This window comes from Pan paniscus, chromosome 16, assembly GCF_029289425.2.
Source record: "Pan paniscus chromosome 16, NHGRI_mPanPan1-v2.0_pri, whole genome shotgun sequence".
In the NCBI taxonomy this organism is placed as follows: domain Eukaryota; kingdom Metazoa; phylum Chordata; class Mammalia; order Primates; family Hominidae; genus Pan; species Pan paniscus.
The window spans coordinates 58,323,150-58,339,852 of NC_073265.2; the positions used below are offsets into that span (position 1 = coordinate 58,323,150).

Here is a 16,703-nt window from a genome sequence, read left to right on the forward strand (position 1 = left end):
TCGAGACCGCTGTGGCTAACACAGTGAAACCCCGTCTCTACTAAAAATACAAAAAAATTAGCCAGGCGTGGTGGCTGGCACCTGTAGTCCCAGCTACTTGGGAGGCTGAGGCAGGAGAATGGTGTGAACCTGGGAGGCAGAGCTTGCAGTGAGCAGAGATAGCGCCACTGCACTCCAGCCTGGGGGACAGAGGGAGACTCCCTCTCAAAAAAAAAAAAAAAAAAAAAAGAGGAGGCGGGGCTCATGGTGCCTGGTTCCTTTGTGCTACCTCCTCCTTCTCTTCCTCATTCTTCTTCTAACTCAAAAGAGATGAATGACTTAAAAAGCAAATGAATCAGAGATAGGGAAAGCAAAAAGAGAGGTAATTTTGCCAAGTTATTATTCAAAGGAGCTCTCTAGGACTGAGAGCAAGAGTGGCCCCATCAATCACCTAGCAGAATGGGGCAGGCGGGGGACCCAGCAGTTGGTGTCTGTGGATAACTCTGTGCGTGAACAACCAGGCCAGGAGCCTGGGGCCCTTGCCAGATGCCACAGAGGAAAGAGGCCAGAGGGACACTGAATGCGAACAGTTAGCCCAAAGGCCTGAGAGGGCTTTACTGACCTGCTTTACTCAACAGAGCCCCCTGAAAGCCCCATTCTAGGGCGGGCCAAGAGTGGGAGGAGGGAGATATGACTGGCAGGGGCGTGGCAGGAGCTTGTTCTCCCCAAGGCGTTGCTACCCTGAGGGAAGAAGCCACTGCCTCATTTGATCAGATGGGGATCCAAGCCATACTCATTCCTGTATTCCAGGCCTTAGCCCAGTGAATGCATTCTCACCTGTAAAATGGGGATGATCATAAGATTGGTACTATTAGGTAGAGTAATGGCAAGGATTAAATGAGTGAATGTACATGAGGTGCTTAACGCAGTGCCTGGCATGTAGTATATTTCAGTCAATGTTGTCTGTCATCATCCTCATCACAATTACATTCTATGGAGGCAGGCAGGCAAAAACCAAGTAAACAGATGAATAAACGATGACATTACGGAGAGTAAGTGCTCTCAGAAAATAAAACAGGGAAGCGGCAGACAGTAAGTGCAGACAGGAGCACGGGTACCTGGAGTCAATCCCCTGGGGCGCACATGCCAGGAGTTGTGTGATGACAGGAAGTCATGAAATGCTTGGTGTTTTAGTTCTTCCTGTACCCTGTAAAGTGAGGGCAGCAATGCCCACCTCACCATGGAGAGTGTGTGTGGGAGGGGGCATGGTGTGTGAGAATGTATGTGAGTGCACATGGTGTGAGGATGTGCGTTTGGGGAGGAGGTAGAGAATTGGATAAGGTACAACTGTAAACTATCAGCATTGGGGCACAAAGGTTCAATAAATGCTGATCATTGTTCCTGCCTATGACAAGCCTCAATAGATACTAATTCAATGATAATGTGGTTTAGAAATTTCCCAGATGTTAGGACTTTCTCAGGGAAAGATTATTCAACAGGGAGGTCGCTGTGGGTCCCCCACCTTGCATGCACCCCTCCGCAGCTCCACTGCCCCCTGGAGGTCTCTGCAGCCCCTCATCTTCACGTCCTTTGTGACCAAGCCACATTTGGAGGCCTAATAAATGCCTTCCCTTCCTGAGAGGACCATCAGGCTATGGCACTGCCCCTCCCGGCATCCTTCTCCAAACACTGATGATCCTGGGCTGCAAGAGGTGGGTGGAGATCAACTCCCAGCCCCTCCAGCTCATTAGCACTGCATTATGAATTCCGGGGATAATGTGTGTGATTTCCTCTCCTGATTGCTGCTGAAATCTCCTGCCTGTTTATCAAATCCGAGCCATGCTCTGCAGCCCTCTGCTCCTTGGCTCTGGGCTCCTCTTCTCCAGAGGAGGAAAACAAGGAAATGCTCCTAGGGGATTCCGGCTCTAGAGAAGAGGATGATGGTGACAGTGAGCAGGAAATAAGGTTGGCTTTAGGGGCAGAGGGCAGAAGGGCTCCATAAAGCGCCTGACCCCCCCACCCAGAGCCACACTGAGGCTAAACTCCCAGGGAGGAAAGCCCTACTAAATCAGGTGAGACCTACTCTGTCACCATTAGAGAACCACTCATTCATTCATTCACCCCACAGGCATTGGCTGAGTGTCCGCCTCGTGTCAGGCACTGTATCAGTTAACAAGGATACCAAGATGAAGCATAGGCCCTGCCCTAGAGTGAGAGGGAAACGCACAGGCCCATAGTGCCAATACAAGGGGCAGATGCCAGCACAGTCCTCATGAGGTGCTGGGGCAGCATGAAGGAGAGAGGAAGCAAGGTCAGGGTGGGGGCGAGATGACCCCAGGCGGTGGTCTTGAAGGAGGAATGAGACTTCACCAGCTGGAAAACAGGGGAGGGGGAGGGTATATCTGTGCACACGAGTCCAGGCATGTTAAAAGACCCAGAAGTGTGAGTTGCTGGGTGGGATCAGCCCATCTTGGGGTGGCTGGAGGCCAGGTCAGGAGGCAGCGAGAGAGGAGCACAGGCGCAGTGATGGACCTCGAGGCTGTGCCAAGGAGTCTGTCTTTAATCTGAAAGCAAGGAAGATCCACTAAAAGGTGTAAAGCAAGGGCATGTTTGGTCCCATCTACCTTTTAGTGAATCTTCCTTGCTTTTAACACCTCTTAGCGTTAAAAGCACTAAAATCAGGCGATGAGACCAGACACACCCTTGCTTTAACACCTTTTAGTGGATATTCCTTGTTTTAACACCTTTTAGTGGGATGGGGATGGGCCTGGACGTCATGGGTCAACACCTTTAACAGCTGTGAGCAGGGCATGTTCCCTAGAAGGAGCATGGGCAGGACAGGCAGGGAAAGTGCCTATGACAATGACTGCTTTGAACTGCGTATTCAGTTGCCACCAGATCCCTTTTCAGTTTCTCTGGGCACGGGTTGTTTCAGATGTGTGCGTGTCATCTCCTGCCAGTCTGAAAGCCCCCCGAGGCTGGATCCTTCCTTCCCTCTTGGAAAAGACCGTAGGAAACAGCAAGCACTCATTAAGGACTTTTTGCCTCATCTTGGATTGTTTCAATGCCATTTTACAGTTATTTCACTATTTCCTTACTGTTTGCAATGATATATTTGCCATGGAATGTTTACCTTCTCCAATGTCTGCCTCCCCTGCAAACACAGAGACAACCCGACTCTGACTACCTGCCCAATTTCCTTCTCCCTTGCAAACTGAACCCTGCCTTGTTCTGGGCAGCCCCAGGTCATAAACAGTGACCAAGTTAACCATGAAGATTCTGAGGTAGCCACAGGCCTGGTTCTCCAGTGACGGTAAGGAGGGATCTGCTGGGGATTCTGGGGAAGCTTTTGCTCTTCTGCTGAAAGGAACAAGGGAGGCTGATCCACCTCTTTCTCCTGCTTCCTGTCTTGACTGAGATTCCTAGACATTCTGAGGTCTCCAATGCCCATGAGGCAGAAGCCCCAGGCATTCAGGACAGTGACAAGGCCCTGCCCTGATCCGGGCTGCCTTCTTGCTCTATGAGGGAAAGAAGTTTGTTTTTCTCTCTGCTCTTTCCCAGCTCCTAGAACAGCGCCTGGTATGTGGTGGCCACTCAATCATCCTTTGTGGGTTGAGGGAAGGTCTGCATTGCTTAGGCCACTGTTAGCTGGGAGTTCTGCTACTTACAATTGAACATATGCCTAACTCAGTAACTGTGAAAAATAATAACAGTACATGCTAAGTTTATAAATGGAGTAAACTGGGTAGAATCACAAACTAAGGTACCACCCTAAAATTTGAAGAAAGATGCTGTCATGAGCCACCTGTTTTCCCAACTCCTCAGTCTTTCTCTGCCCAGAGCTGGAACCACTTGCCCCTTGCCCCCTCCAACTTGCACTTGCACCCCTGTTCCTCAAGGGACTGGCAGAATGGCTCATTTTCCTATGAGTCCACATTTCATAGTACAGGTCATCACCTTTTGGCCTTGCCTTGACTCCCAGAGCTGAGGATTCAAGCATGACCCAGATCTTCCCAGACAGGAGAGCTTCAAAGCCCCACCAAAGACCAGGAAGGGAGAGAAGCAAAGAAAGGAAAACCCTGAAGTCATTCCTGCCATATGGCTACAGCCTTGCATTATCCCTGATGTGAGCCATTAACCTGCCAACTACCAACCAATTAGCTCTGGTCTCGGCTGTGCTTCCCTAGCTTATGTCTCTGCTTCTCATCAGCCACACAGAGGGGCCCTTATAACCCCCGCCCCTTGGGGGCTGTCCTTGGGGGAGGCCTAAAAGGGTCCTCTATAAACAGCTTAAACACATCTTTCTGAGCCCCCTCCAATGGGTGCTGAAGAGGAAGTTTCCCCCAGGAGACTCCACAATCAGGGGCATTTATAAAGGGATTATGCTGCCATTCACAAATTATGTTTTTACCAAATGGAATGAAGAAAATGAAGATCATGAAATAACCAGCTTTCCTGAGGTCCCTGCTGCAGGCCTAGAACCTGACTTGGCAAGATCCCCTTTGAGACCCATTATTTTTATGTCCAGCTGATATCAAACTTGAGTTTCTCAGCTCCCACTCCACATGCTCCTATTTTATTGCTATGTTGCTGTCAATGCCCCCCATTTCCAACCCCAGCCATTGTCTGAACTGGCACCTGCCCTTTCCTTCAAAATCCAGCTCAAGACTCTCTCCCTGTAGGAGTGTTCCTACCCTAACTGAACCCCAGTGACCCCATCACTAAACAGTCTGTTTACATCATACTTCCAAACATACACTTGTGTGTGGATTAGTAAATATCTAGAATCCTTATACTTGCCTTTGTACAATCTTCTTGCCCAAACTAAGTTCCTGAGGGAAGTTGCAGGCAGTTCCTCTGTATATCTCCTAATGAGAATCCATGATTTGGTACATAGTGAAAGCTCAAAAATATTGCTGACTTTTTCAATAATCTGTTGCTTTTTAATACACCAATGCAAAAGTGAATGGCTTAAGACAACCATTCTATCATCTCTCATGAGTCCATAGGTTGACTGGGATCAGCTGGGTGGTTCTTCTGTTGCACATGATAGCAGCTGGGGCCGCGGTCATCTGGGGACTACTGGGCTGAAGTATCCAGGATAAGTCACTCACTTCACTGGTGCCTTGAGGGGGTGGATGGAGGCCTGGCTCAGTTGTGAAGCTGGGACAGTTGGACCTCCCTTCCTCCCTGTCTTCCTCTATCCATATATTCTCAAGGTCTCTCCTTCTCCACTTGTTCTGTGTGATCTCTCCAGCACAGAGAGACCACACTTCTTACATATTGACTTGAGGATCCCCAAAGCACAAAAGTATAAGATTTGAGGATTTTTAAAACTTAGACCACAAACAGCTTAGTGTCACTTCCAACACACTTTATTGGTTAAAGCAAGTCACAGGCCAGCTCAGATTCAGTGTGGGAGGGGATCACACAACGGTGATGTGATTCACTAGGGGAGGTCTGATTTGCTAGGGAACATCTTGGGATACTTGCTACCCCTTGACTGAATGCCCAGTAGCATTTATGGAGGCCAGGGTCTGGTTGTCATTAGTGACGAGATTACTATAAAAAACCTCAGCTGTCTCTTCCTCAGACTATTTTCATCAAGAATAAAAAGAACACACACACACACACACACGCACACTCACACTCACACACTCACACATACTCATACCACCTGGAAAACCACCATTCCAACCTGTAAAAAATATGAAAAAATCTCTAAGAGGGTGAAAATGTGCATATTATGAAGGAAAGATTAAACACCATCACTATTAGCTGTCCATTTTAAAAAGATGTCTTAAATACATTATTTCATTTGATCTTGATTCCCATCCCCATTTTAGAGATGAAGAAACTGAGGCTCAGAGATGATAAGTAATTTACCCAGAAGGGTGGAGCTAGGTCTGAATAACCCCAAGACTTGTCCCTGATGCCAGAAAGAATTATTAGAATATGAATTAGTGTGGTGGCTCATACCTATAATCCCAGAACTTTGGGAGGCCAAGGTGGGAGGATCACTTGAGCCCAGGAGTTTGAGACCAGCCTGGGAAACATACCAAGACCCCATCTCTACAAAAAAAATTTTTTTAAAGAATAGGAATTATACCTATCAATGATAGACTGGATAAAGAAAATGTGGCATATATGCACCATGGAATACTATGCAGCCATTAAAAAGGATGAGTTCATGTCCTTTGCAGGGTCATGGATGAAGCTGGAAACCATCTTTCTCAGCAAATTAACACAAGAACAGAAAACCAAACACTGCATGTTCTCACTCATAAGTGGGAGCTGAACAATGAGAACACATGGACACAGGGAAGGGAACATCACACACTGGGGCCTGTCTTGGGGTTGGGGGGCTAGGGGAGGGATAGCATCAGTAGAAATATCTAGTGTAGATGATGGGTTGATGGGTGCAGCAAACCACCATGGCACTTGTATACCTATGTAACAAACCTGCACATTCTGCACATGTATCCCAGAACTTAAAGTTTAATTTTTTTAAAAAAAGTGCAACAAAAAAATAAGAGTTAGTGTTTTTGGTCTAAAGAAACTGAGATCCTGAAAGGTGAAATAGTCCAGGGTCCCTCAGCCAGGATCCTGATTCCCCTTTAGAAGAGAACAGATGGAAAAAAAAGCACAGGGCCTGATTCGTAGTAGATTTTCAGTAAACACAAGCCCCCATCTCTTCTCCAAATGAGATTTCTTCTACAGCTCACTGTCATTGGTCCAAAGAATGCAGCCGCTACACTGTGTTATTGGCGGGATTGTGGGCATGACTGATTTCCTTTCTGATTGGGTAGGAAGGCTGAAGGGCGAGTTTGGAAGGGCTCCGTTCCCTTCATCTCACTCCTTTCCCCACTCGCATTTCACCCAACAGTCGTCTGATTTTTGAGCAATCTGTTCCTGGAAAGCAGAGGAAAGTAACAGATTGATGCATCGACTGCGTGTGGCCAAGTGATTTATTTTTAACGTGACTAAACAAGACACACACCTGCCTATGGAAACGTAATCACATTGAATCATCAGGGACTTAGATAGCCATTTAAGCAAGGGAAAGACAGAGAGGAGACAGAGGAGAGGAGGAAGAGGAGGGAGAGAAAGAAAAGGGAGGCAGGGGAGCAGAGACAGAAGAGGAGAGATAAGAAGGGACTGGAAGAGAGGGAAGGGAAGGGAAGAGAAGACTGCACCAGCTCCCTAAAAATGTTTATTTCAGCAGCATCAGTGAAGCATCCTCAATTGGCCCAAATGCCCCTGGTTTAGCTTTGCTGATGCCTGAAATTTCATAATTAGACTTTCATCCCTGTGATTTAACCAAACACAGTATGTTCTCCACTAAAGTGTAAATGCAACAGAAGTAGTGCATCAAACTACATCAATCATTTTCACCTCAGTGAGAAAGAACTGGTATCTTTTATGAAAGCAGGAGTTTTTCTATGGGGGGGTTGTATTAGTCCATTTTGCATTGCTATAAAGGAATACCTGAGACTGGGTAGTTTATAAAGAAAAGAGGTTTATTTAGCTCATGGTTCTGCAGGCTGGATAAGCATGGCACTGGCATCTGCTCGGCTTCTGGTGAGGCCTCAGGAAGCTTTTACTCATGGCAGAAGGCAAAGGGGGAGCAGGCAGGTCACATGGCAGGAGAGGGAGCAAGAGAGGGAGGAAGAGGTGCCAGGCTCTTTTATACAATCAGATCTCACTCTAACTAATAGAGCAAAAACTCACTCATTACCACAAGGAGGGCACCAAGCCATTTATGAGGGACCCACTCCCGTGACCTAACACTTCTCACCAGCCCCCGCCTCCAACACTGGGATCACACTTCAACATGAGATTTGGAGGGGAGAAATATCCACACTATATCAGGGGGCATTAAAACAAAGTTTATGGGAGTCACCAGTGAAGGCACAGAAAGGAACCTTGGGGGCTCTAGGGACTTTCTCCTTCATGGCTTTTCTTAATGATAACACCTACCTTTACGAGCATTTGTTATGTTCCAGGCACTATGGATGCGAGCCATTACATGTACTATTTCATTCCATCTTCCCAATGGCCCTGGAATTTTGCGCTGGTGTTCTCATCACTCTCCAGGTGAGGGAACCGAAGCCCAGCCTGTCGTCATCTGTCTCAGCACTCTGAAAGGAAGATCCAGTTACAGCAGAGTTTCTCGTGGAACGCCCAGCCTCACCAATAGTACCTTGCTTGCAGAAGGCACTCAGTAAGTATGTGCCAACAGAGTGAAGTGGCAGGGATGGGACATGAATGTAGACAGTCTAACTCCAGAGTCTGTACCCTTAGCATTTGCCACAACTTTCTCCCAGATAGTCCACTCCGTTCTCCCTCCCGAATAGCATACGAAATTCATGAACCACTGACTTTGGGAGGCTAAATGTCCTCCATCACAGCTCCCTTCTCAATCTCCCTGGGTCAGTACCAGGAATTAGCCAGCCAGACTGCTCCACTCTGTACTGCTAGTTTTCTATGTCCAGATACCTTTTCCCAGTTAGGCTGTAATGCCTTTGAGGGAAGGCACAGCATCCATGCAGAGTCTATGGGGGGATGTATGAGTCCTTTTGAAATTGCAGTTTCTTTCTCAAAAGCAAGATTATATCTTTGTGTTTTCTATTAATACAGATTGTGGTAGGTTTTTTTCTTGAATTTTATATCAATATCCTCCACCCTGCCCCTAGCAGTAGCACGTGAAGGAGATTATAAAGTCATAAGTTAGGGGGGCATCAGATTGATAGCTTTTTGAAGATTGATAATATCTAGTGTGGGCAAGGATGGAGGAAATGGATACTCATACATTGTTGGGGAGGCTTTCGAGGAGGCAAATCACCAGTAAGTAACAGTGGCTGAAACACGATAAAAGCTTTATTTTATTTTTTTCTCATACAGAAGTCTAAGCTAGTAGAAAGTCCTGGAAAGAAGGCTGGCTCAGCTCCACAAGGTTATGCAAGGACACAGGTTCTTTCTGTACATTGTACCACCATCCCCAGGGGTGTTACCTGCATCACCTGCTGGAAGCTGACTCCCACCACCACATCTGTTCTCTGACTAGATTTCTCCATGGGGAAAGCAGAAGTACAACAAACAGCATATTTTAAGGACCTGATTCAGAAATTGCACACAATGCTTCTCATTAGTCATAACTTAGTTACACGTCCCCATGTAGTAGCAAGGGGGGTGGAAAATATATTCTCAACTCATACCCACCTGAAACTCAGGAGATTCATTGCTAAAAGGAAGAAAAGAGAAAATGGATATTAGGGGGACAATGAACAGTTTCTAACACAAACAGGAGGAATTGTCAAAGTTAAAAGTGCATATATCGCTAGACCCAGCAATTCCAGTTCTAGAAATGTATTCCAAGGAAATAGTCACACAACTACACAAAGATTATGTATAAGGGTAATACTAGTGGTTTTAAAATATGTTCACAAATTCTTTGATACCCTTCCCTTCACAAAAGGGCTACACTTAATGACTTACTCCTAATGAATAGAATGTGGCCAAAGTGACAATGTGTGACTTCGGAGGCTAGGTCATAAAAGGCCCTATGCTTCTACTTTGCTCTCTCGAATGACTGGCTATGATGGAAACAGCCACCATGTTGTGAGGACACTCAATTAGCCTTGTGGAGAGACCCACATGGGCGAGAAACTAAGGGCTGCCACCAACAGCCCACATCCACTTGCCAGCTCTGAGAGCAAATAGATCCTGCAGGCCTAGTCAAGCCTCATTTGACTGACGCCTCAGTCAACATCTTGACTGCAAGCCCATGCAAAACACTGAGCCAGAAACCACCCACCCAAGAAGCTGTGAATTCCTGACTGGCAAAAAATGTGAGAGATTATAAATATTTATTATACTTTTAAGCCACTACTTTTTGGAGTATTGTGTTAGGCAGCAGTAAATAACTAATACAATAATCATTGCTTCCTGTTCGTAATGACAAAAAAGAGAAAGAAAATAAAAAATCAAAAAAAAGAAACACCAGAAATGTAAATAATGGGAGGTTAAATAATCCATGAGAAATCCACAGTTTGGAATTTGCAGCTATTAGAAAGAGAGCTATGGCGTAAAAGACCTGTATGTTCTGTCATTGACAGCTCCTTAAGACATATTAGTACATGAAAATGACAATCTGAAGAACACTTACTGTATGGTCTCCATGACATAAAACTGCAAAAAAGTTATGTGTGCATGTACATATGTGCATATATGCAATAATGTTATATTTGTGTATATCCGAATGTGTACTTTCACATACTTGTAAATGCGTGGAATAGGAGTGAATGTCGCATACCAAATGGCAGGCAGTGGTTTTACCGGGGTGGAGGAAAGTGGAATGGGGGTGGCGAGTTGCAATATGGTGTTCACATTTTACTTTGTAATCTCCTGCATTGTTTCAACTTCTTACAATGAAAATGCATTTGCATATTCCCTATGTGATAAAACAAAGAAAATCATAAAAAGAGAGAGAGGCAGGCAGATAGCAGAGATGGAAGGAAGAGGAGATAAATAGAAACAGCATTTTACCCACTGAGTCGTGACTACAAGCATCTTATTTTACCTGTTTGTTTTTCCTTAACATCCCAACATAGAAAACACACACTTTGTTTTAAAGTAACAGCGAGGAACCGCCTCGCTGTGGTCTTTCGCTTGCTAGGCATTGCCCCTAGGGTGCTCGGAGATGGCCTGTGGAGGGGGACGTTGGGAACTGCCCGACCCCATTCCCGCCTTTTCCCGCTGGATGTGCAGCTTTCGGAACGTGCAGGGGCGGGAGTGTCTACAACCTAAGAAAAGGGCCGCGGTGGGGAGCCCGGAGCAGGGCTGGGTGCAGGGAGCGCTCTCGCTGCTCGGGGCGCTCTGCGCTGCGCGCCCAGTGGGGACAGCACGCCGCGCCGGGAGTCTCCAGGCGCGGGAGGTCCCGGCAGATTTTGCATAAAGGGAGGAATCGAGTCCAGAGAACAAACAAGATACTGGAGGTGGTGGCACGGAGAGGATTGATTCGGTTTGCAACCCTACGAGGTCGTGGCCGCTCGGGGCAGGAAAGCAGGCTCCTGTCTCTCCAGGATCCAGCCTTCCGATCACCGCGCTAGTCCTCGCCCTGCCTGGGCCTCCCCAGAGACGGGAGCTTGGGTGGGGGACCCTGGACCCGAAGCCAAGGCTGAACTGGTGTGCCAAGCCCAGGGAGCAACCAAGTCCCCAACTCTTTCCCTGCCCTTCCCGCAGGCTGAGCAGAAAACCAGGAAGTGGATGGACTCCACCTCCGCAGCCACGCCTGCCCGTTTGCGCTTACTGGACTGAGGTCCTCAGGAACGTGGTGAGACAAAGAGAAAGGAGGGCGTTTTCGCCACCCTCTTGCTAATGCTTCAGTAACTCCCCATTGCCCTAATGAGCTCACCATCAGAGCCTGATTAAGACCTTTGGAGGCCCTAAAATTATAAGACCCACTATCTCCATCAATGTAATTTAAAAAAAAAACTTTAAATGGAACTTTACCAAAAAGCCGATTTTCCTCAATGAAATTATTTTAATAGCAACGGCAAGTCCTTGCCTTGCAGCACACTGGCCTGCCCAACAGAAGATCCAGTCAGGTTTGCAAAACCAGTTGGGATCTCCTCACCTTGCCTCTCTCCTCTTCCTGCACCGGCCGGCTAACCTGTTTCCAGTTCCTCCAAGGCTGAGTCCTTCCCTGAGTTTCCCATTGCCCTCCAGAGCCAGCATATATTTCCACTTCCCTAGCTTTCAGTCCAGGCTGGGTTAGACGCCTTCAGTGCTTTCTCCATCACAGGACTTAGCACACAGAGTAGGAGAATATTCCCGTTTCTTCCCTGTCACACTCTCTGTGCTGAGGGCTCAGAAGGCAGAGACACCTTTTCTGTTTTGCTTACAGGTATGGTCCCAGAACCTAGCATGTGGACTGACACACCCTTTGCTCAAAAAAATACATCAATATTTGAAATTAACCATTTATCCATAGCAAAACACATAGCACAGAATAAAAATGCATAGTCCATTCTGGCCTATGCAGTACATTCATTCCATCACAGTATATTCAGCTTCTCAGCATTTATTGAGCACCTCCAAATGTGCTAGACAGGTAATACTCAATACACATTAGTTCCCTCCATGCTAAAATAGACTTTGCGTCCACGTAACTTTGCTGGAAACTTGAGGGAAACCAATTATCCTGCCCTTTCCCTGGGTGTCTGATTGAACTCGGCATGTCCGTTATAGCCATAGAAATATCACTAACAGGCAATGCCAGCAGGATTAGATCTGCCAAGTGTTTAAAGTTTAGCAAGAAAGCTTTTTGCAAATGTCAACACTACCACTCTGTTTCCTGCAAACCAGCATTCTAATCAGCAGGGCTGCCTTTTCCAGCTCATTGAGCAATGACATAAAAAAATCCCAGCATAATCATTTCTCTAGGAGAAAAATACCGAAAGTCAGAGAGGATGCAATAACAATCATAGCTACCTACTATGTGCAGGTGTCATGCTTACTGCTTTAGTTATGTTTCCTCCAATCCTCACAACAAAACTGACAAATGGGGAAACTGAGGCTTACAGAAGTCACACATCTCCAACTAAGGCCTGAACTTGAGTTTTTTCCATAGCACTCTACTACCTCCGGGGGGGAAAAAAAACTACTATTGTGCCCAGTTAGGATACAATGTCTTAGAGTCGTAGGGACTTCAGGGGCTGGTTGTAGGAAAAGAGAATGACAATGCTTCTCATGCCAGGGTTTTCTGGGGCTTTCATCTTCTTGTTTTCCTCTCCTTCTCCCCTCAGAGGCCAGGTGTAGTGACATAATGATTTTGGAAATTTTTGAGCTGAAAAAGGAAAACATTTTCTTCTTTTCTTAAAAGGGGAACTGTTGGAGTGTTTGCATTTTGGGTTCCTGGCATAGCAGCTGGTAGGCTTGATGGGATTTCAAAATGAAGTTACTAATGGAAATTATACACTGGGGACATTCCAAAGAAACTGCTAAGAGAGAATGGCTTGTGCTAGGTGACTGGAAGTGTTGCATCAGGTTATCACAGCTGGGTATTGAGGCCAGGCCCAGCTGAAATGTTACAGCAGGGGTCACCTCTCAGACTTGGCTCTGTACAGGAAACATATCCAAGGAGGAGCTACATCCAAGGCAAAGGTATAAAGCCAGACGCAGAAGACACAGTACCTGGGTTAGCTGCCCATCTGTCCCTGGGTGTAGGCTAAAGACATTTAATCTTGGACACAGGCAAGCAGCTGCATACAAGATCCTGATTCCTGATTCCTGAGCAGGAGTGGGCAGCAAGTTGCTAATTCTGACCTCCAACCATCCCTGAGGCAGTGTAGCCCTCCATTCTCAACCCTGGCTGCCCACTAGCATCATCTGGTGAGCTTTGAAATACAGATGCAGGACTCATCCCAGATGGGTGAAATCAGAAGTGATGGGAAAGGGATCCAGTGTCACATATCTTCACAGCTCTCCATGTGATTCTAGCTTGCAGCCAAAGTTCAAAAGTTCTGACACAGCCTAGGTGATCCCAAGAATTACTGGAGCACTCCCTAGAATAGTTTTGCCCCAGCCTCTCTGCTGTAGATCTTGATTCAGTGGAGCTGGCAGGGGCCCAAGAATCTGTATTTTGAACAAGCTCCCTGGTAGTTGTTATGATCAGATAAGCCTGGGGACCCACAAGTGTAATAAAATGGTATATTCGCATATCATCATTGCAGTCACAGCTTCTGAAATATTATGTTTTTAATTTGTATGTACATCATTGTATCTCAACCATCATTTGATTGTAAGCTCCAAGAGGGAAAGGACCTTGTCTTATTCACTGGGATGTTCTCAGTATGGAAAAGAATGCAAGCAAGTGGTGGGGATTCTGCAGATATTTGTTGAATAAATAAATGAATTTCTGTTTTGTATTTGTCACTTCCGCTTTGTGAACCAAGTTAAGAGTGAGATTGAGGGCCGGGCGCAGTGGCTCAAGCCTGTAATCCCAGCACTTTGGGAGGCTGAGGCGGGTGGATCACGAGGTCAGGAGATCGAGACCATCCTGGCTAACACGGTGAAACCCTGTCTCTACTAAAAAATACAAAAAGTTACCCGGGCGTGGTGGCGGGCACCTGTAGTCCCAGCTATTCGGGAGGCTGAGGCAGGAGAATGGCGCGAACCTGGGAGGCGGAGCTTGCAGTAAGCCGAGATTGCGCCACTGCACTCCAGCCTGGGGGACAGAGTGAGACTCCGTCTCAAAAAAAAAAAAAAAAGAGTGAGATTGAAACTTTGAAAGAAAATACAAATGTATACAATAATTTTATTTCACTTCCCTTTATAGATCTAAAGTCCTGCTTTTAAAAACACAAAGATTTCTTCTATATGGAACTTGATTGCCTTCATTCAGTCATCGAGAGTCTTCAGGAGATCTGAAGACCCAGAGCAAACCAGAAATGTTGACGGGGAAAAATGTGCAGAAATGTCTGAGAGTAAACCCCCTGTCCTTAAACAAATTTTTCTTCTGAAATTTTCTGCTTCATTGTAAGTTTTATGTCACCAATTAAGCTATAGGGCCTAGGCAGAAAAAGATACAAAGTATTTTCAGAAAAGTTGATTAAACTGCATCCATTTATTCATGCACATTCAGAAAATGTTTATCGTGGAACTACCATTTTTCCAGTAAGTGCCAGTGGGAGCCCAATGAAAATAACACACAGTCCTGCCCTCAACGACTAGCTTTCCCAGCAAGTGGAAAGCTAGCTATGGAACTAGGCAGTTACAGTACAGTGTGATAACACCGGTCATCAAACCCAAGATGCCTTCTGTTGTAAGATGCATCATTGGCCGGGTGCGGTGGCTCACGCCTGTAATCCCAGCACTTTGGGAGGCCAAGGCGGGTGGATCACGAGGTCAGGAGATCGAGACCATCCTGGCTAACACAGTGAAACCCCGTCTGTACTAAAAATACAAAAAATTAGCCGGGCGTGGTGGCGGGCGCCTGTAGTCCTGGTTACTCTGGAGGCTGAGGCAGGAGAATGGCGTGAACCCAGGAGGCAGAGGTTGCAGTGAGCCGAGATCGCGCCACTGCACTCCAGCCTGGGCAACAGAGCGAGACTCTGCCTCAAAAAAAAAAAAAAAAAAAAAAAAGATGCATCATTAATTTATGCACCACTAAGAAAAATGCTGCCAATTGAACCGTGACATGTCGTGGATTTTATCAAGACCTGTTCTAATTTCAGAGATGTGAAAATGTAACGGGGTGGTAGGGAGGTGAGGAATATGCATTTTATTTTATTTATTTATTTTGAGAGACAGGGTCTGTCTTTGTCACTCCCACAGGCTGGAGTGTAGTGGTGCAATCTCAGCTCACTGCGGCCTCAACCTCGTGGGCTCAAGTGATCCTCCCACCTCCTGAGTAGATGGGACTATAGGCATGAGCCACCATGCCCGGATTTTTTTTTTTTTTAACGTTTTTTTTTGTTGTTGTTGAGACAAGGTCTCATTCTGTTGCTGCCCAGGCTGGAGTGCAGTGGCTCAATCTCAGCTCACTGCAACCTTTGCCTGCCAGGCTCAGGCAATCCTCTTATCTCAACCTCCCTAGTAGCTGGGACTACAGGTACATGCCACCACGCCCAGCTAATTTTTTTTTTTTTTTTTTTTTTTTTTTTTTGGTAGAGACAGGGTTTCGCCATGTTGCCCGGGCTGGCCTCAAACTCCTGAGCTCAAGCGATCCACCTGCCTCAGCCTCTTAAAGTGCTAGGATTACAGACATGAGCCACTGCACTCAACCATAATTTTTTTTTTAACTTTTTGTAAAGACGATGTCTCACTATGTTGCCCAGGCTAGTCTCGAACTCTTGGGCTCATGCAGTCCTCCCACTCTGACCTCCCAAAGTGCTGCAATTACAGGCATGAGCTACTGCGCCTGGCCAGAACATGCATTTTAGAACTGATTAAATAAGTAAGGTAAATCAGACACGAAGGATATACAGAATAAGCCAAAGAGTAGGGTGTAGGGTGTAGGGAGACTTGGAAGAAGGAAAGTACTGTGAAGAGGGGACAGCTTGTGCTGAGAGGTCTGGAGGGAAGAGGGTGGCTGCTTATAGCTCAGTAAGACTGCAGTTAGAGCCTGTGGGCTGGAAGGTGACAGATGAGGCTGGAGATGGAAACAAGGGCCAGATCGTGGCCTGCCTCGTAAGTAGATGGCCTTAGTCCCAGTTTACATCTGTAGTGCATCTTTTTGATCTTAAGTGCCCTGTTGGACAATAAATTATATGATCACCCTACTAATAAGCCATTTTTAGATATGTGCTTTTTATCTTAAGAGAAATGAGAACAATGGAAGGGTTTTAAACAGACAGTAACAAAATCAGATTGTGAAAGTGTGTGTGTGTTGGAGGCAGGGTGTGTATTGCTTAATTTGAATGTTTTTGATGAGCTAATATGTTCATACAAGTCAAAACTTTAAAAAACACAAAAGTGAAAAATCTCCCTTCCACCCTGGCCCTCCTTCCACCCCGGCCCTCCTTCCACCCCTTCTACCCTACCTCACGGCCAACCCAATTTTCTTCCCTAGAAGCAACTGATATTATCAATTTCTTGTGTGCCCTTTCAGAATTTTGTTTTCCTTTTCTTTGAGATGGAGTCTCACTCTGTTGCCTAAGCTGGAGTACAGTGGCGCGATTTCGGCTCACTGCAACCTCCACCTCCCAGATTCAAGTCAT

At 46.3% G+C, this 16,703-nt stretch overlaps 1 protein-coding gene across 1 annotated transcript in view; it reads left to right on the top strand.

Moving 5' to 3' along the window:
• Nucleotides 1–16,284, top strand: part of NOX5 (NADPH oxidase 5) — an 81,855-nt gene extending 65,571 nt beyond the window's left edge. The window contains exons 16-18 of the mRNA XM_063596758.1: nucleotides 7,986–8,203; nucleotides 11,224–11,314; nucleotides 14,321–16,284. Coding sequence (XP_063452828.1) covers nucleotides 7,986–8,203; nucleotides 11,224–11,314; nucleotides 14,321–14,326 — 315 coding nt within the window. The 3' untranslated portion in view covers nucleotides 14,327–16,284. The remainder of the gene's footprint in view (nucleotides 1–7,985; nucleotides 8,204–11,223; nucleotides 11,315–14,320) is intronic.
• Nucleotides 16,285–16,703: the final 419 nt, after the last annotated feature.